Source organism: Fulmarus glacialis, unplaced genomic scaffold (assembly GCF_000690835.1).
Source record: "Fulmarus glacialis isolate BGI_N327 unplaced genomic scaffold, ASM69083v1 scaffold38698, whole genome shotgun sequence".
NCBI classification, from domain to species: Eukaryota; Metazoa; Chordata; class Aves; order Procellariiformes; family Procellariidae; genus Fulmarus; species Fulmarus glacialis.
In genome coordinates this window covers 5,954-25,955 of record NW_009226994.1, presented here as the reverse complement: position 1 = coordinate 25,955, position 20,002 = coordinate 5,954, and the positions used below count along the sequence as shown (strand labels likewise).

The 20,002-nt window shown below is 43.8% G+C and overlaps 1 protein-coding gene across 2 annotated transcripts in view; it reads left to right on the top strand.

Moving 5' to 3' along the window:
• ASB2 (ankyrin repeat and SOCS box containing 2) overlaps positions 1 to 19,571 on the top strand; it is a 22,664-nt gene extending 3,093 nt beyond the window's left edge. For both annotated transcript variants that reach the window (XM_009583001.1, XM_009582999.1), the window contains 7 exons: positions 3,967 to 4,133; positions 4,811 to 4,966; positions 6,960 to 7,205; positions 9,450 to 9,621; positions 14,477 to 15,038; positions 18,545 to 18,698; positions 19,435 to 19,571. In XM_009583001.1, coding sequence (XP_009581296.1) covers positions 3,967 to 4,133; positions 4,811 to 4,966; positions 6,960 to 7,205; positions 9,450 to 9,621; positions 14,477 to 15,038; positions 18,545 to 18,698; positions 19,435 to 19,571 — 1,594 coding nt within the window. The remainder of the gene's footprint in view (positions 1 to 3,966; positions 4,134 to 4,810; positions 4,967 to 6,959; positions 7,206 to 9,449; positions 9,622 to 14,476; positions 15,039 to 18,544; positions 18,699 to 19,434) is intronic.
• Positions 19,572 to 20,002: the final 431 nt, after the last annotated feature.

Genomic DNA, 20,002 nt, shown 5'->3' with positions numbered 1-20,002 from the left:
CATGAAGCCTCCCTCGCGCCCACCACCTGCCAGCTCCCCTTGGCCACACTGAAATCACATACTCTCATTAAGTGCTCTGCACACCTTGCATGCCGTTCTCCTGCTCTGGGTGCAATGAGTGGAGGGCAGGCTTTTCTTCTGCATCACACAGCTCAATAGAGTTCAGTCCACAACAAAGGCTGGGATGAGGCTGATAAGCGAGCCCTCCTCTACTGCCTGGTGAGAGCAAAAATGTGGCTGGGAATCCACAGGAGAGCATGATGGCATGACTGTTTCATAGCCCTGGTCTCAGAGCCAAGCAGAGATGATAGTTGGCTTCACCTGGGGAGATGTTGTTCCTTCATGCTACCTGCATCTCACCAGGCTGCCAGGAAAAGAAGGAGCTTCCTGAACCTTTCTGTGCCCCACTGAACCTCTTCTGCAGCACTCGGAATTGACCCCACCATGCATCTCTTCTGCAATGAGTATTTATTATCTTGGCTACTGGCCTTTGAAATGCAGTAATTCTTTTGATTCGCCTATAAGGTTAAGATTTCATCAGATCTTCAGGCTTCCTCCATAGTTCTAATATTCATTTTTTCTATATCTGACAAAATCCAAGCAGCAGAATGTGTTGGTTTTTCATAACAGCCAACTATAAGCCAGGCAGAAAACAAGGATTTCACATGGAGATTCATTAAACTTTCTGTACTGATCTGGAATTTGCTTGGCTAAAGCATTTACAGCCTGGTCCAGCAAACCCCCTCATCTTACTCAGGAATCACTTAAGGTTAAGGAGCCCGACAGAAGTTTGCTTCATTCAACATCTGAGGGCTCGAGCAGAATAGTAGCTGATTCTTCACACATTTTTAACCCTACCACAGATCCGAGGTACCCTCTGCTTTCACTGAGGTCTCAGCTCAAGTGATTCACCTTGCATTTGCTGTGTGCCAGCCACGTGCACGGACTCCTGCCGTGGCCCACCTGGCATGCAGTAACTCGTTAAGCGCTGGTAACTCTATCGTGCCCGAATCCAAGGTGGCAGTGAGCAGCCCTGCATGTGTAACACGAACCTTTGCACAGAAGAACAGATGGCTTCAGCAGCCTCGTGCCAGAGGCTTTTAAAGATCCCCCACCTCCTCCTCTTCCCCCAGGCAAACATGCCAATTGTTGCTGTTAACTGACTTCAACAAAATGCTCAATTTCAAACGCCTATATAAAAATCTATTATCTATAAAAACTAGCAGTTTTAGTTTTAGTCCCCAGGGTACTCTAAATGGTATGGAGACACAGGAGTGTCCCTGGGCCCTCAGTCCGGCAGTTATCAGAAGGTCAGTCAATCCCTCCTGGCTGGGCTGTGGCCAGGAAGGCAGCTGCCTGCTCTAGCTGTTATCTCCTCAGGCAAAACGCCTGGCTTTGTGTCCCATATCTCCCCCCATTCCAGTGTTGCTATTTTTGTGACTCTGCCATCTTGAGATCACTGCTTCCAGCTATAGAGAAGGAGCAAGTGGCACTAAGTACTTTTTCACCTGGGAAATGGTGTGCTTTCCCATTCCTTGGCACCTGTGTTGTGTTCACTTGCTTCTGCTCCAGGCCCTGAGCTTATCCTCAGAGAAGCAGCTCGGTAACTTTTCTGTCAGTGCTAGTATCAGTATTTATGGCACAGATTAGGTACCTCTGGGCAAGCTGAAATTAATGATGCCTGTGTGAATTTCAGGCTGTTGGTATGTCCAGCCCCTGCAAGGCAATGAAATCCAGTGCTGCTCCTGTAACCTGCACTAAATGCAGAGGTTGTGCCAATGACCTGCTTTGTGAGGACTCTGCTGCTGAGCTGCCCATATTTTTCTGTCTCTGATCTCACTCTGTTGTGGCATTTTAGACCTTCTGTCATAACCAGAGTTTCTGGTTGTTCCCACGGTCACTGCCCTGCATGACCTTCATCACATGCTGTATTCCTACCCTGGCGATGCTAACAGTCTCCCTGGGACACGCACCTCCCTCCCCAGTCTCTCTGCCTTCAAGGCCGCAAGATGTTCTTTTTAGAGTTAGTTCAAAGCACAAACTCTCCTATGTTTTCAACATCCTCTTGTTCTCTCTCTCTGAAAATACAGCCCACGTTCATTTCTTGCAAGTCCCCATTAGAACTGGAAAAATGCTTCTTCCTTTGCGGTGTTTGCTGTCCTGGAGCTTAGCCATTTGGTGGCTGCCTTCTCCCAGCACAGCTCAGAGGAGCACGGGCAAGTGCTAGCGCTGGAAGGCACAGCACACCACCCTGCACAGAGCCGCTGCCCGCCACGAGCAAGGATCCTGCCCGCCCTGGCTGCAGGGTACCGGCTCCCCGCTTCTGCCGCGCTGTCGGCAGTCTCGGCTGGTGTGGAAGGAGGGAGGCAGGCCCTGCGGCAGGCACTGCTGATCGGTGGTACGGTGACTGCCAGGCAGCGTTGTGACTCCAGCGGAGCAGCGAGTCCCACAGTGGCTCTCGCTGTTGCTCTGCAGAAGGACTGATGTGGCCAGGTCAGCCCTGCTCTGCAACTGCTCTTACGGAGGTCAGAGAAATGGGCTGCTGCCCGGACTGTGCAGAGTGCGTGCTTGGCAAAGGGAAGGTTTGTCAGAGCAAAGCTCACTTGTAGGCTGCTCATTGTGCCTCACTTCTGGGTGGCATGGAGCACACTTCATGCTTTTTGTAGATTTTCACAGTGAGCCTCTTCTTGAAAGCTTCAGAATTAGGTAGCATCAAAAAAGATGACTTTCATGTTATTTTTCTTTTCGCTGCTAAACACTGAAATATTACTTTAACACTTTTCAGAGATTCTACACATTTCAATGACTTTCTACTCCAAAGAAACTTTAAAATATTCCCTCCCTTCAAATATTTTTTCATTCCTTTTACTCCCTGTGCCTAGAAGTTACTTGGCCCTGTGAGGCCTGACAGTGGTTTGCTGGGTTCAAATGGACCGTAACATGAACCACGTCACAGCTTGGCACCAGGTCCCAGTCGGGGCTCCAGAGGCCCCTGACTGTTGCAGTTACTTGGGGAACTGCTAACTTGGCTAAGAGGTTTGCAAGAGTGGACTTGTCGACAAAGCTAATGGGTCTGCTCCCAAGCAGGCTTCTAAAGACCAGATTTTCAGAAGTGTCCAGCACCTGACATGTCTTACTGGGACACCAAAGGCACATTTTTGAAGGTCTATAATGTCCGAAGTGGTTATCATTTCTGAAAATTTGAGTACTCAATGCTGAAATAACAGCTGGGGATCTCTGGGGCATGGTCACAAAGGGCAGCTCAGCATTTCATTTGAGTGGGTGGATATTTTTTTTTTAATCCTCTCTGGCTGAAGAAAGGATAGCCCAGACCACCACTGTAATGTTCATATGATCTAACCAGAGCTCTCCCTTCTTCATAACTGGTCCAGCTAACTTCTGAAAACAGGCTTGCATAAGAGAAATAGGAAGTATCTTTAAAACACAAGAACAAGATTTATGGAGAATTTCTGCTTTAGGGCTAAGCCACCTGCAAATCAAGGTTAAAATTTGCTTCAGGGATGAACAGGGGAAATTATCTTCAAAGCTGATCTTGTTTAAGAGATCTTATATGGAAACATCTTGCCACATGGGAGGGTGATGTAACTATCACAACTATGGACAGTCATAGCAGTGTACAGAGAATGGGTAGAGCTAGTCTCCCTCAACTCCAGATATCTAAAATATAAATGTTTTTGTCAGAGATTAGTCACACCTACACTTTCCTTATACTCCAAGGAAAGAGATCAGCACCTCCAGCCAGTGATTCTTCTGTTGTGAATGGTCAAATTGGAGCAGAGAAATTTTACGTCCACATACCGTGTAGCAAGACACCTTAGGGCCACAAATACTTATTATAAAGGCTGTAGAGGTTCACTGTTTTGGCCACATGATACAGTGATGTTGCTGAAAAAAGCTTCTCAGTAATGAAGGAAGCAGTAATCAGGTTTTAATCTTGTTTTAAAGAGAACTTGACCCTGTAGTGGCAGCAATCAAGGATGGAGATGAAAAAGCAGTATGTAACATGATGAAATCAGGAAAAGACCTTTCTGAACCTAATAAGGACGGCTGGATACCCCTCCATGAAGCTGCGTACTATGGCCAAGTGGGTTGCCTGAGCCTGTTGCAAAAAGGTCAGTGAAGTTAAAACTAATTCATTACAAAAGGGAGAAGAAGAATATGAATAAACTAAAAAGCAGAATTAGCAGCAGCCCAATCCTTGCCTGGGACTGTGTGTGAAGGTAGTTTTTCAGCCTCCCTGAGTATATATTAACTTCACCTTCTCTTTGAGAATAGGTTTCCAGACTGATGCCTTTAAAAGTTAGGATCTTCAGGAGAAAATTGTATCTGGAGAGATCTTGCCAAGCCCTAGATTTCTCACAGTTAAAGCCTTACAGCTGAGCTCTTGGCTGTTGTGAGCTGCTCAGCTGCCACAGCTGACAGCAATTACCCCAGGTCCCACTAGCTGGAGATCCAGCCCAGCACCTCTTTGCTAGTGCTTGAAGGTGGTTAGCTACTATAGTTTGTTTTCAAACTGCTACTGAAAAGCAGTTACTCAGCAGTTTTCTGCACCACTAGTGGCAATAGCTGAATATTTTAATTAAGCTGGTGACTGATTTAGGTGCTTAACCTGAGTTACAGTAACTTTATAGTATATTCGTAACTTACTTTGATCATGGAAAAGGAAAGAAAAGAAATAGACAAGAAAAACTCACCTAAAACTCCAAGGATTTTGAAAGGTGATGGTGCTGCAGATACTTGTGTACTTACTACATGCCTTAATGACTTTGGGCTCGCCGTTTATTCATAGCATACCCCGGCACAATTGACCAGCGCACGCTCAACGAGGAGACGGCTCTCTACCTGGCCACCAGCCGGGGCAACCTGGACTGCCTGCTCACCCTGCTGCAGGCTGGGGCCGAGCCCGACATCTCCAACAAGGCCAGAGAGACACCACTCTACAAAGGTGAGTGGTTGTGTTTCCAAGGATGCTGAGCTCTTCTGGCACCACCAAGGCAGAGCTGCAAGTGCTCTTGTGACGTGGGGCTGAAGCAATTAGCTCCCATTTTGCACCTTCTTCCAGTAGTCCTGAATCTCCTATGTCTGACCAGCCATGCCACGGCCTCCCTTCTCATCCACATCAGAGTCAGGATTAGTGGCTGCCCTGCAGGGTGCAGGCTGCAACATGGTGCTGAGGGAGGGGTGTGTGATGCTTAGTGGGGCCCTGAGCACAGGGTGTCTGCACAATGTCCAAACTTAGGGGAAACAGAAAGCTGGATAGTACAGGAATATGTATGCATTTCTAAACAGTAGGACCCAAGTAGCTGTTAGAGGTGGGAGTACAGTAACAGTAGACATGCCAGTGATTCATATACTGTGTGGGCCAGGCCAGGCTGTGTGCTATGGGAGATGCATAAAGTCATAAACAATTCAGTGGGGTAGATAAAGTGTCTAACATGGACATATAACTTCGCTGCTGGTCAGAGAGAACACTTTCTTTAGTAGAACAGCATTACATTCATGATATCACAAAGATTCAGAGAAGGACATGATCTCACACACCTTCGTGTCCATTCCGCCTTTTATTGACTGCTCCTGCCATGACTATTTTTAGTGCTCTAAAACATTAAAAAGCACATATTACTGGTTTCAACGGTAATCTTGCCTCCAACTTTGGATGCCTGACATTAGAGCTGCTCAGTTTAAAATGCCTCAGTTTTAAAATTCTGGCTTATAGTCAGCTAAAGGAAAGGTGTTCAACTGTGCATTAAACACACAATAGTGGTAGTAGTAGTAGTACTCATAGCAATAATAATAACAGTAATAATAACAATAATATGAAAGCACCCTTTAGCCAGAGAAAATCTGTTATTAAGTATGTGTTAGTGTTGATGCAAAAATCTTCTGGTCTATCCTCCAGCAAAAAAGGAGTGAAAAAATTATCATAACAAATTGCTCATCCCTAGTATGGAAGCAAATTAAACTCTGCAGAGCTATGCATAGGTAATTACAGCAGTGCCTAATCAGATAGTTGCTTTTAGGACACGTAAGTGACACCTAGGTATGGGAGAGGAAGCCATGGTGATGTCCCAAAGGAAGAATGAAAACCAAAAGGCAGGACATCTGTGAGAAAAAGTCACTATTATTTCAAAGAAAAAACCAATTGCTACAGAATGTGCTGGCCTCTCTTTCTGCACATTGTGCAACAAATGCTAACTGGGGGTTGTAAAAGTGGCTGCTTATTCTAGGTACCTTTGGTTTGGGGTCCCACAGTAGAAGTGTGTAAGGAAGCCTCACGATTTGGGATTCAAAAAGCAATGGAACAAATTGGTAGAATAAAAATCAACAAAATACTATTAGTTATCAAGAAAATATCTTTAGCTCAGGATGGTCCTGAACTAAACGTTGTTGTAGGCCGAGAGAGTGCTACTGACTCACACCATTATTTTTTTCTAAGGATCCTTTTCTGGCCACTGTTGGTTTGAGCTTCTTTTATTTTCTTGTCTATATAGAGCTTTATCTGCAGTCCAGGGCAGTAAGATACAGTCAGTTTGCACAGAATTTGGAAAGAAAATGTTCAGGTCATGTGATTTCTGCTACATGTTCGTTCTTCATAAATTATCTCCTGCACCTTGTCACCTCCCTGTGTCACTGTGGTGTCCAGTACAAATGCGCTGGGCTGGATTCGCCTCAGTACCAGACTTGGCACAAGTCCTGCACAGGACACAGCCTCCCCCAGGTCCCGGTTGAAGATTGGCTTCATTGCCACGTCCTTTACAAGCCCCAGACAGTGTCATTTGGCAACAGCCTTGGCCCTCACATTGACCTAGATGGATCTTTGGTCTTACTCACTATGGCCTAGTTGTATTATATTGCCTTATGTTACATGAAAAGGATACCACAACACCCAGAATCTTTTCAAAAGCCTGTCCTAATCACTTCCCTTTTTTCCAAAACAGCCTGTGAGCGCAAGAATGCAGAGGCCGCAAGACTCCTGGTACAGTACAATGCTGATACCAACCATCGCTGCAATCGAGGATGGACTGCTCTCCATGAGGCTGTCTCCCGAAATGACCTGGAGATTATCGATATCCTTGTGAAAGGGGGTGCCAAGATTGAGTCTGCAAATGCCTATGGGATCACTTCTTTATTTGTGGCAGCTGAGAGTGGGCAGTTGGAAGCTTTGAGATACCTGGCAAAATGTGGTGAGTACAGTTGAGCCGTTACATGCCTTTACTTACTTCATTCTTAATATTTCAAAATTCCCATTAATTCTACCTGGCTCAGTTTTTCTGTCTCTGAAGACAAGGTGTGGCCTGCAGCGGTGCTGAAACCCTGTTGCTCCAGATGGCTGAATTGTGTAGGGTCTTTCAGAGAGCATGGTCTAGACACATGATGCGCTTCTTCAGCATTCATTCATGGTCACCTACTTTGGGAAGTAATATGGTGCTCTCTAATTGCATTGCCTGACAGCTTTCAAAACCCATATTGCTGCACACATGTAGCCTAAAATCCACTCAGTCATAAAAGACAACTGTAGGTGGTAATAGATGGCAGAAGTTGCACATTAGCCAACCCCATCTGCTCATGAACATGTGCAATGATGGGCAAGGTTAGCCCTCCTCCACTAATGAATTCTGCTGAAAATAGATAAAGTACTATTGTATAGTTAACGGATTTATACCAAGGAGAAGCAAACTCTCTCTCCCCCATGTGTATGTGTTCAAACATATAAACAGAGTGAATTTGACTCTAGTTTACACTAAACCTACCTTTTACTGCTCCACTCATGTAAAACAGCTTTACAATAAGCACAACATACTTTACTACTATTCAGAGGCATATTTTATTTTCACTGTGGCTAATATCTTCAATGTAGGTAAGAATTGGGTCCTGCACTTGTGAAACAAGCTAAACAGCAATGAAGATAAGAAAAACTTCTGAAGCCATTAGTACGGCTAAGATAGATATGAGAATTGGGGAACAAAAAAAATGTGTTCTGCTGTCCAGCTAGCATTGTCAAGTCAGTTTTATATGACAAGTTAGTCCATCATACTGCCTACGATTTTAGAAACTAAGCCAGAATGTGATTTCTGTTTCAACTTAGATAGATATTAGAATTTCTTTAAAGTTCAATTCTGAGAAAAATACACAGGAGAAAATCCAATAAAACTGTCAAATTGTTTCAAGCCCTGAAAAACTCATCTGAGAATCCCAGGAATGATATCACTGCATTGTTTACAATGAGCAAGGTTCATCATAAAAAGGGTTTCTTTTTAATTTCTTTTTCATTAGGAATGTAGTCCTGTGTTATGTTTTGTCACTGCAATTCTCCTGATGTTTCCAGCTACAACATCTTCAAAGGGCCAAACACAACACAGATGTTTCAGTTTGGGGTGAGAGCACAGGGGAATGTTCTCTTTGACAGGGAGTTTTCATGATCAAAAGGGAGACTGATTGGCTTCTTTATTGGGGTTTAGAAGCAAAACTCCAGTGAACTGTCATTCCCAGGGGTATATTACAGTCAAAACCCAGGCTTTCAGGCCTTAAATATATAGCACAGAAAAAGCTAGATTCCAAATTGTTTGTGGCCAAAAAGTATTAGTTCTTGGTTTATTCTTGCATGTTGTTTATTAAGCCAAGCACACACTCGAGCTCAAGAAAAAAATGCCCCAAATAATCTAGTAGCTCGTTAATAACATTTATCTTTTTTTGGTAAAACTTATCATGTGGAGCCTAACTTGAACCCTCATGAAATGAAGAGATATGGCCTCAGGTGTTGAGTTTTGAAATGACATATTCATTAACTAAGGCATGCACAAATAAAAGCTGATTAGAATTGTTGCTCGGTACTACGCAGATGTCATGTTATGGAGTCCTATTTTAGCCTGGATATGTACTAAAATTAAAATATGGTATAAATGTATTTGAAGTATTAATATAGAGAGTATAAATAATACATATAAATATAAATAAATATGTATCATAAATACATAATCATGGAATTTTGGAAAGCATCTATCTGGTCCAAGCTCCTGCTCAAGAATAGTGTATATACATAGTGTAAATACATAAATACTGATGGAATTAATGTGTCCAAAGAAAAGGCCATGCTATATAAAGAATAGCACATTTTAAAGTTTTTGCCTTTGAGATACAGCTGAATGGAGCCTGGATTCAGGACTGGCAGCTAGTGGTTGCCACCCATGTTAAACTCTCCCTCATAAAACTCAGATCATAGTAAAAACCAGGGGAGATCTATGATATAAGTGTATATAACCGATATGACTGTATCACCTTTTCATTTTGCTTTGATGTGACCTCATTCACAACCCCTTCCAGCCCATTTTGTAGCACCAGTGTCATGGAGACGTATGTGTTCATTCAAAGTATGTTGCTCCCATCTGATTTTAACCTTTTGGTGCTACAAAGATTTTTTTCCTTCCTAGGTGCTGATATAAATACTCAAGCCAGTGATAACGCCTCTGCTCTTTATGAAGCCTGTAAAAATGGACACATACCTATTGTAGAATTTCTTTTGTCCCAAGGAGCAGATGCTAACAAAGCCAATAAGGATGGCCTGTTACCTCTTCACATAGCAGCCAAAAAAGGGATTTGCGAGTAAGTTTTAGTTTATTTCATAGTTTCATCTTTTAGACAAGAATCCAAAGTCGTCATGAAAAGGAGAATGTAATGTCCCAGATCTAATTCTGAGCATTGCGAGCAAGGGAGCTGCCAGTTGAGAACTGGGCTTTCTGCTTGCAGAGCTCAGGTTGGAAATTATAAACTGAAGAGTGTGTTTGCGGGTTGGGATGGTATGGAATGGGTTGGGATGGGGTGAGAAGGAATGTGGGATGCAAGATCCTTTTAGCTTTGCCAAGATACAACCTCATGTATCTTGGAAGTGGATTAAACTGAGCTCCACAAAATATCCTTGAGATGGAATAAAAAAGCATCTGGGGGCGGGGGGGGAAGTTAGTCCTCAATAGCTATTGCAGCATAGTTTGCAATCCTTTTCCTACATGAGCCCATTGTGATTCTTCTGCACAAGCAGAACATGCTGCATTCATCTCTGGTGTGTTCAGGTTTTATTAACAATAATTCAGATGCTGACAGCAGGAAGTGGTTAAATGAATCTCTAGAGCATTAGTGAGATTGTTGCTAGAATATGGCGTCCAGTTCTGGTATCCTCCCTTTCAGAAACCTTTCAGGAAATTGGAAAGGCTTCAGAAAAGAAGTGCAAGAATTACTCACAGTCTGGAAAATATACTTTATTAGTGAGTGATTAAATAAGTCTTAAATGTAACAGACAAATGCATAAAATGATCCAGTGGTTTGTTTCTGAAATTAAATGTGTTTGGGATAGAGCTGAGCACATTCTTTGGACTGTGAGAAAAGTAACTAATGGAAAAAATAACCAGGAATTGGGTAGATTTACCAGTCCTCTGAAGCAGAGGTGTTTATAGGAGGAGGAGAAGCTCTACAGCCTGTGATAAAGGATATCAATTTAGAAGATGCTGTCTAGGGATGGGATTGTTGCACTGCCATGTAAATAGTATTTACCTAGCTCTTTCAAGACCTGGGACATTGAAGCATGCTTCTGAGCCTGAACTCCTTAGCATTTACTTCTGATCCTAGGGCAAGTTTTAGCTCCTGCCTTTAACCCCTTGCTGCTGGAAGGGTGAGTGGCCCACAGCTATTTTTGCAAAACACAGTCACATCTTGCAGTGACAGACCCTCTTGGTGACTCTTCTGACTATCTCAGTTTCTATCAAAATCCTTTCAGCAATAGTCAAAGGAGAGAGTATATCCAACTGCAAAAACTGTTTCTGGATAGTAAAGCTATCTTTGCAAGCAACTGCTAGAGCAGATTCCTATATATTTCACAATGTCTGAGGAATGAAAACTTTTGACAGCACTACACCTTCCCATAGCATCTTTTATCCTAGTGTTTAGGTCTGCTAGGGAATCCCAATTAAGCTTCTCAAATCACTTTGATAGACCTAAGGATATTCATTCTCTTAGTTGGAGCATGCCTGCTTCTTTGTGCAAGCTGTGTATTCTAGAGGGCAGCCCAGTGTGAATTTATGTAATGGGTTTATACATTTACAGCATGTACATGAATATCCTGCATAGACTAATGCAGGCGTGATTCAGAATTTTCTCCGGGGTTTGAGTTATAAAGACATTTTCTTGAAAACAAACACATTTTAGATGAGAAATGTGCCAGAGAGAACCCAGCTCCAGTTGCTCACTTTCAAAAAGTTCATCTGAAAGTACAGTAAGTTGGTCTGAATCCAATTTTTGTATAGAGTCTGGACCAGCTCTCTGAAACTTTTCCTCCCATCTATAGTTCCACACCCCGACCTGAGAAGAAATTTAGGTGGAAACTCTGCAACCTGAGTCCATGCCCATGTTATGAAAGAAAGGGCCTGATTCAGACCTCACATCTATTATTCCCAACAACCAGCAGCATAAATGAGACCAGAATTCAGCCCAAACTCTGAGTTCCTTCACTTGTAAAAGACTGAGCACAAATTTTTGTGCACAACTGCTGCAAACTAAGTGCAAAAGAAAGAAAAAAGAAAAAGATCTTCTCTTATAAATATTTATCTAAATGACAAAGCTTTAGCCCAATTGGCTGATCATTCTTAATTCCTTTGGTATTCAGTACAATAACACCCTTCACGGTGACCTCTCTTTGTATTCCTGCAGATTTAATACGTAATTCTGCAGGAATTCCACGCTTCAACTTTTTGCCAGAGCACAAAGGCTGCCTACCATCAAAAAGCCAAGAATGTGGTCCCAAGGCTCAACTGTCAACTCTTGTTGCTTGGTGTTTGTTTATTTTAAATGACACCTTGTCAATACTGACCTGAAATTCATAAGGGTCATCTCATCAGCTGTAGGACAATCGCAAGCAGTCATTTAACTCCTTCCCCCTTGGAACTGAGGTGCTGAGAAGGGAAGACTTTGTGAAGTGTGGGCAGATTTATTAAGTAAATGCAAGTCAATAAACTCTTGACACACTCATGCTAAGGATGCTCTGCCTCCTCCTCCATATAATTTCTAACAAATAGAAATCACAGATGCAGGTGTCAGGGATGAGGGGAAACTCGGCACTATTTCGAAACTGTACATGAACTGTACATCCCACTATGCCTTGCGATAGACGTGGGATGTGGCCTGGCTTGTCTGGCCTTGGCTGCCTCCACTTGAGCTGCCTTCTCCCTCTAGACTGACAGGAAAGACTGCAGAGGTGGAGGCACCATATTACTGAACCAACCCACTTTGGAGGATGAGGAAGAGAGACACGCTCAAGCTACAAAATTAAACTCTGATAGAAATTTGATGCTTCCTGCATTTCCTCCCAAAATAAATCTGGGGTACAGGGAGTGTACTGAGGTCTGGGACACCGCAGCATTTGGATGCAGAGCCTCAGTGTGGCATCCCGGCGGCAAGGTTCAGGTCCCCCTTGCAGACAGAAATGACGCAGTGCCTCTTTAACTCAGATGTGAAGAGCTGGCTGAAGCACATATGCTGGAGGGAAAGAACAAAACAGACCCTTTAATCTTCAAAACAGTTGATCATGGGATGACTAATGCTGGCACTTGGCATGGTGTCCTCGCAGTGCTCTGTGCCCTTTTTGTTATTATGGCTCTTACGGAACATTTGCTAATGGTGGGAGGTTGCCAGCTCACCAGCACCCAAACCTCCTGCTCCCTGGTGAGCGTCACAGAGCTGGAAGATTAGTAGGGCTGCTTGGAGAAAAAAACCCCTGTGCTTAATTTCCCAAGATATTTACATAATTAAAAAACCCTTTTTGTTTAAAAATGAGATGTAACAGTAACTTGGAGACATCAACAGTCCATCATGTAAATAGGAACATAATCCTGTAAAGTGTTATGCATCTTCAACTCTTATTTCAGCTCCTGGGAGCGTTGGAGGCTTAGTCTTTCACAGGATCATTCAGTGCATCACAGACAAAGGTTTTCCTGAGACTACTGCTTATATTTGGCTTAGTTCATTATGTAAATATATGTTTGAGGGCCCAGTGTTGGGACCAGCCATTGCAGTCAAGCTGAAGATATGCAGCATTTTAAAGGAGACACACTACATGGTAGGAAACTGAGCTTTGCGTGTGTTAGAAGAGTTTTGACTGCTAGATAGAGGAATCTGCATGGGAGGAAGAAGAGGAGAAGGCGTGCTTAGCTTGCTGGCTCCCACAAGTTCCTTTTTTAGATATCCATGTCTCCACAGGCATTATAGAGGGAGCACGGGCATTTCCTGAGACAATAGGCAGACTCAGGTTGGATGGTCCCTACTCTCTTTCTGGAAGTAGCTTAAGGTGACTTGTCTGTATTTACAGAATCAACCTAGTGTCTTGGCTAAACCACCCAACTTTATGAGCAGGAAATGACGGTTTAACCCATGGGGCTGGTCATGTAGCTCCAGTGACACCTATGGAGACATAAAAATGATCACGGATTTGCGACTGTGGGGCTCCTGTACATAATATATTTGAATTTCACATTACATAATGAGAGCAGCTTGATTTATGTTGCTGTGTTTAAGGCCACATCACACTTTCCAATAGCAATCTCTGATTACTGGGGTTTAGGACTTGGCTGTACGTTTTTTCTTCCTCGGCTATAGCATGGAAATCAGCCTGGAAAATATTTTTATTTCTTTTTCTCCCCTTTCCCAACTGTCTTTTTGGCTCCCCATGATCTGGGATGGAAGTTGATAGCCCCATGGATTTGCCACAGCCAAAAGCGACACAGTGATTGGTTCCCACTCCAGGACGGGGATCAATCCAGGGTAATAACTGGAAACCAGATATGTAGTTTATCCTATCTCAGTCGTGCAGAGGAAGGTTTGGTTTCACCTCCTTTCTGGTCTCAAGCCTCTTGCTGTGGCTGTGACCCAGGAGGTGTACTAATGCCTTGTGTTGGCACCTTTCTCTGCTGAGCAATAAAGCAAATAGTGGGGAGGTACAGCCTCTCTGCTGGCACCTCAGGCCCGAGGCCATGTGCCTGTTCCTCCAGTCCTACCACAGCACGAAGATGAAAGTGCAGAATGTCTGGGAGATCCTGGCTGGGTGTCTGTCATTTGGGTTGTGGCACCTAAGAGAGTTAAAACAGGGCAGATGAGGTGCCAGCACATCATCTCTTCCGTTGTAACTGCCCCTGTAGTTGCCATTACCTCATAGAAACTGGGTGATAATTTCAAAGAAACTTGTTCCTCCATGAAGGAGGGGTCACGCAACTCACATTTTTGGCAAGGTAGGAGCACAGGGAGTTGTTGACAGCTTTCAAGTTCACACCCTGGTTTCTCTCAGAGAGAGTTGTTCCTGTGCCCGAGTTAGCAGGCTCTCTCTCATGGTTACAACCGTACAGCTACAATTTGCTGTATGGTTGTAGATCCCCTAGACCCCCTAGAGCTCACTGCTGTTCACTGACTCTCCACCCGGCAGGATTGTCTCCATGCTGATCCCTGTAACCAGCCGCACCCGCGTCAAGCGCAGCGGCATCAGCCCCCTGCACTTAGCAGCCGAACGCAACAATGATGACATCTTGGAAGAGCTGATTGATGCTGGCTACGATGTCAACACTGCCCTCTCCAATGAACGGTCCTGCCTTTATGAGGACAGACGCACCACCCCCCTCTATTTTGCTGTTTTTAACAACAACATCTACGCCACAGAACTCCTGCTGCAAGCTGGAGCCAACCCCAATGTTGACCTCATCAACCCATTACTCATCTCCATCCGCCACGGCTGCCTGAAGACCATGAAACTGCTCCTTGACCACGGAGCAAATATTGATGCCTATATATCAAGCCATCCCACTGCATTTCCAGCTACCATCATGTTTTCAATGAAGTACCTTTCCGTGCTGAAGTATCTCCTCGATCTGGGCTGTGATGCAGGTTCCTGTTTTGAGTGTCAGTATGGAAACGGCCCGCACCCTGCATTAAATTACAGGCGGGACAGACTTAATGATCCTCAGCTGTCCAAAGAGCCAACCGTAGTACAGGTAAGCACTGCCTAGTCTACCTACAGTACTTCTGAGGATGTCTCCTACCCATGTATCTTGAGAACTTTAATGTATTTTTTCTCCCACTTTCCTGTGAGAGAAGATTACTTTATTTCTACTTTATTTATAGAAAAAAAGGCTCTATAAGAGTCTGTGAATGTTCCAAGTCCATGTTCAATGACAGCAGGAGGGTAGGCAACAGCTGCTGTGGCCCTAGCTTGAATTTGCAGTGAATTATAGCCATCTTGACAGCCTTGCCATCAGATCTACAATATTCTTTTCCTCTGAACCTGAGGTGCCAGGAGTGAAGCATGTTTTCTTGACAGGCAGTGTCATATGGGCAGTAGCATATGGGTGGTAGCATATGGGCAGTAGAAACCTTCTTGTTTTACTTGCCCTGTAAAATTTGTTTTGTCTGATAGGGAATTTAAGCTCCCAGTTATATTAAAATTGTCTAGTGCTTCACTTTATGAGGGTAAACTAATGAATGTAAATAGTTGAATTTTCCGAGTCTACTGGATAAGCAGCCCTGGAGAAGAGCTTCAACATGCAACACAACAAAGAAACCTCAGCACAGCAATCTTTCTATTTTGCAAAGAATCAGGAAAGAAATAAATCAGCTTCTATCTAGTTTAAGTGTAGCTTTGAGGGATTCAGAAGAAAGTATCATTTGGTCCAAAGAGATGGTCACCAATAAATGCTCCTTGGTGGTGGAAAGAATAAAGAAAAACATTAAAGGATTCTAGGAAATCTTGACTGTTTTATCAGTCCTATCTTCCAAAAGACTTTACTCTCCAGTAACATGTCTGGGAAACAAACAAACAAAAAGAAATCTTAGAAAGAGTATTGTAAGAGTCCATCAAAATAATCTCTTATCCCAAACAGAGCTGTCTTCTTCTTGAGAATATTTGTCACAGCAAAATTGCTCCAGGACACCACATTTTTGTCAAAAAAAAAATTAATAAAATATATCATCTCTAGTTCTTGTACCATGATATGATAACTTGTAGAGTGAACAGAGGGCTGGAATTCCAAGGCAAGGAGAAAGGGTTTGTCTGTAGCCCTCTGATATTCTAGCCACTCAAAACCAGTTCTGTTTTTACTTATTTAAGCACATTATTTCCCTCTGGATCTCACCTAAAACTACTTTTAGTGCCTAACAAAATATTAGGTCACTCACAAACAGAGTCATCACCTCAAAGGTCAGACCACATGAGGCAGAAGAAGGAAAAGCTGTGTAAAATTGTGCCTAGAGAGAGACTGGTGAGGGACAAATGCATACAGAGAAAAAACAATCTCTTCCTTCAGATATTATTTTAAATTTGCTTCTTACTGCTGGGAATTTGGCTAATAAAAGTAAGGCTTGTATGGTGCAGCTTCATGATATAGTTGTGATATGGTTTGTATTCTGAAATATAGAGGATCTTATGAAAATATAGCCTTCTCCACACAAAAGATGTGCATTTTTTATTTTCTTGCATAAGATAACATAAGGATAATAAATCTAAATGATTAGTCTTTATACAGTAAAGACTATGAGCTACTGGAAGTGGATTTGAAAAATGCATAACTATAAATCATTACTGTTGCCACTAAATTAATGTGTCCTGGAGAAAGTGAATGCAGAAAAATGGTTGCTGGCTTACTCCACATTTCCAGAATCGCAGTGTCAAAACAGTGAACGTGGGGAGTGAAGTATCCTACTGCCGCGAGAGGGCATTCAGGGGCCTACCGAGACTGCAGGCAAAGTATGTCCCAGGCCCAGAGGCACTTTGTCCCTGAATCAGTCCCATTGCCTGTAGTTGCAGGTTTGCATTATTTTGCTTCATTTTGCTGTGCTTCTTTTCCTGCAACATGTTTTGGGATATATTTATTCCAGAACACATTTTTGTAGGCTGAGCTTGTGAATAGAGAAGAGAGAAAAAGGCAGGCAAGATCTCTAGCAGAGACAAGAAAAGGAGAGCAGTACGATCCAGTGTTTTATTGCCCTACACATGTGTCCTCATTTAAACTCTGACAAAGCGACGTTACTGCTTGGAGGTGGTAGTGCAGATCCCCAGTTTGCACATCCCGTGGGTGGTAATTGCATATGCACTGGAGAATGACAGCCAGATACACTATACTGAACTTCCTATAAGCAGTCCAAGTAGGAAACTGTGGGTTGTCCACTGGGATCCTCCTGACATTACTGTATCTAATTTTCCTGGGAAACATTACATGGTGATGCTCAGTGAAAAAAAAGTCAGAAGAGTAGCAAACACCTCTGTGAATGCTCTCACCTTGAATAAAATGGCCTTATAATTTTCTGCAGCTTTATTCTTTCCTAGGTGAGCTAATATAATTTTATTTCTGAATAAGAGTATCCACATAAGAGTTTAATGCATTTTGAGTTAGGGCTCATGCATGTATAATCAAACGTGATCTAGTTACAGGAGCTTAAACTCAAAGAGATTTAAGCTGCTGCGTTTTCCTTCCTGTTTGGGGTGGGCTTGGAGGGTGCCTGCAGACAGTCTCAGTGACTAAGTCGATGGATGGTGGTTAAGCCACCATCATTCAATTGGGTTCGGCCACGTGCCCGAGTTTTTATCCACACAGCGTGATTTAATTCATCTTAAATTTTCTGACTGCACACATGTCAGATAAGTCCACAGATATCTTCATCATATGCAGCACCCTAACAGAGATAGATGAAGCTGTCTGGTATAATACACGTATTTAGATTAAAGTAGGAAGAGACGTAACTACTTTTTTGAAATGAGACTGCTTAAAGTCGGGTCCTTAAGTCTGTTCTTCAGTATCTCCATAAGCAGCCCTGCATGCAATGGCTCTGAGTACTCTGCAGCTCGCACTGGGGGCAACAGAAGATTTGCCTGATCCAGGACTGAGTAAGGAAGATGCTTCTGCTCTGTATTAGGCCCAGGATAGTTCTCCCATGGGCGAGTAAAACCGACTGGGATTCATCTCTGCAGAGATTTCCCTAACTTGTTTCTAGTGAGGTGTTTGGTCCCCAAAAGCTGCCAGTGGATTCACCAGAAATAGGAGATGCTGTGCTATGCTTTTTTGCCTCCTTTGAGCACAGTTGCCCCACAGATCCCCTCCCAAGAAGGCAAAAGGACCCAGCACACTGGGTCACAGCACCCTGGGCTGCGTGGATCTTTCAGCAGCTCCCTTACTGGCTTGGGGCAAAGCTGTGAGCATTCTTTTGCCCTCCCATTTCTGTGGAAGTAGGACCTTTGGACCCTGTAAACAATTCAACATCCTTTCCATGCTCCAGAGCTAGGACTCCAGCAGGGTTTTGTGTCCTCCTGCGGTTGTAAAGAGGGGATTCTGCCCTCAGTTGCAAAAAAAGAGGCTTTAGTTGAAGTTTTCTGAGGGGAAACTGGTAAATGCTCTCACAGCTGGTAGAAGGGTGGGACCACCAATGCAGTCAGGGCTGTTCCTATCGTTGCAGTTTCCACAGGTGCGTTCATGTCCACTGACTATAGTAAATCTGTTTTTCCTTGAAGTTTTGTGAAATGGTGTCTACTCCAGAGATGAGTCGCTGGGCTGGGCCAATCATCGATGTTCTCCTGGATTATGTGGGTAACGTGCAGCTCTGTTCCCGACTCAAGGAGCATATTGACAGCTATGAGGACTGGGCTGTCATTAAAGAAAAAGCAGGTATGGTCACCCAGCAGAGAATCTTGTACAAGTAGTCCCACTATTGGATTCAAAACCTCAGTCAGCATCTCCTCTTAGTGTTCATCCCTTAAACTTGTATAGGATTTCCCTGCTGAGACTGAATTACATTTTGGACCAGGTATGAGGCACTAGAAATTGCTGGGGTGTCACTGACTCTGTGATGTTAAATGTACAGCAGCTGCGGATTTGACCCACTGGGAGTGAGCATTGCCAGTGCAGAAAGACCCATTTGGCTGTAGCTGGGGTGCAGTCAGATCAGGGCAGGTGGGCAGTTTGACCATCTCCACAGCAGCCCAGCAGGCACCAGTGGCCTTTAAAGCCTTTACTAATATTCTGGTCTCCTAAACATCCTTTCCCTCAGGATCCAAAGTCTTTCATAGACATCAGAATTAGTTTTCTGGCACCAAGCTAAATTTATTTTCAGTGGGAAGACTGAGTACCGTAAAGCGGCTTGTTTAAATCCTCCTAGAAAGCCCATTGCTAAGGCTGAGATGGGATACAGCGCCCCATCCTCCAGCCCCGCTTCCTTTCCTATTTCATACCTCAGAACTGATGAGCTACCACCAATGTCAGATGCATCATCTATTACAGAAAAGCCCCCTTTTTTCATTCCTCCTTCTCCCATTTTCCTCTTCCCACTGATCTGGCCAAGCTGAGCTGTCCCTCTCAAGTTTAAACCTGTTCTCCTCATGTTTCTGACCTGCCTGTCTTTCAGAGCCTCCACGACCTCTTTCCCACCTTTGCCGCATCAAGGTACGAAGCCTGGTTGGAAGAAACCGCATTAAACTTCTTGCCACCTTGCCTCTCCCGGACAGACTGATTCGATACTTACAGCATGATTACACACAGTGACCCCAGGCACACCGGACACGCAGCAGCTTCCCGGCATGGCACGCAGCGTCATCGGCATGGCGAGGGCGCACATCATGCACGGTGGGGAGGAATTGCTGCTGGCTTGGTCAAGCGCCCTCCACTGACTAATCTAAGAGAAATAGGCTTCTGAAGCATGAGTGAGGAGAAAATGGAGGAGACAGAAAGCTAAACATAGGACTGTTGTTAGGTTTTCCAAGAGAAAACACATATGATTCACCTCAGAGCTTGGTCTGCAAAGAACAAGAAATGAAAGCCAACACTGAAAAATGAATAGTGCTGAAGCAAGTATCAGTGAAGAATTCAAAGATATCCTGGGGTTGTGGTGGAGCTTAGCATCCTTGCTGTGATCACAATTCAGAAATTGTCAAGAGACAACATATTTGGGAAAACAATCACATTTCCTTCACTGA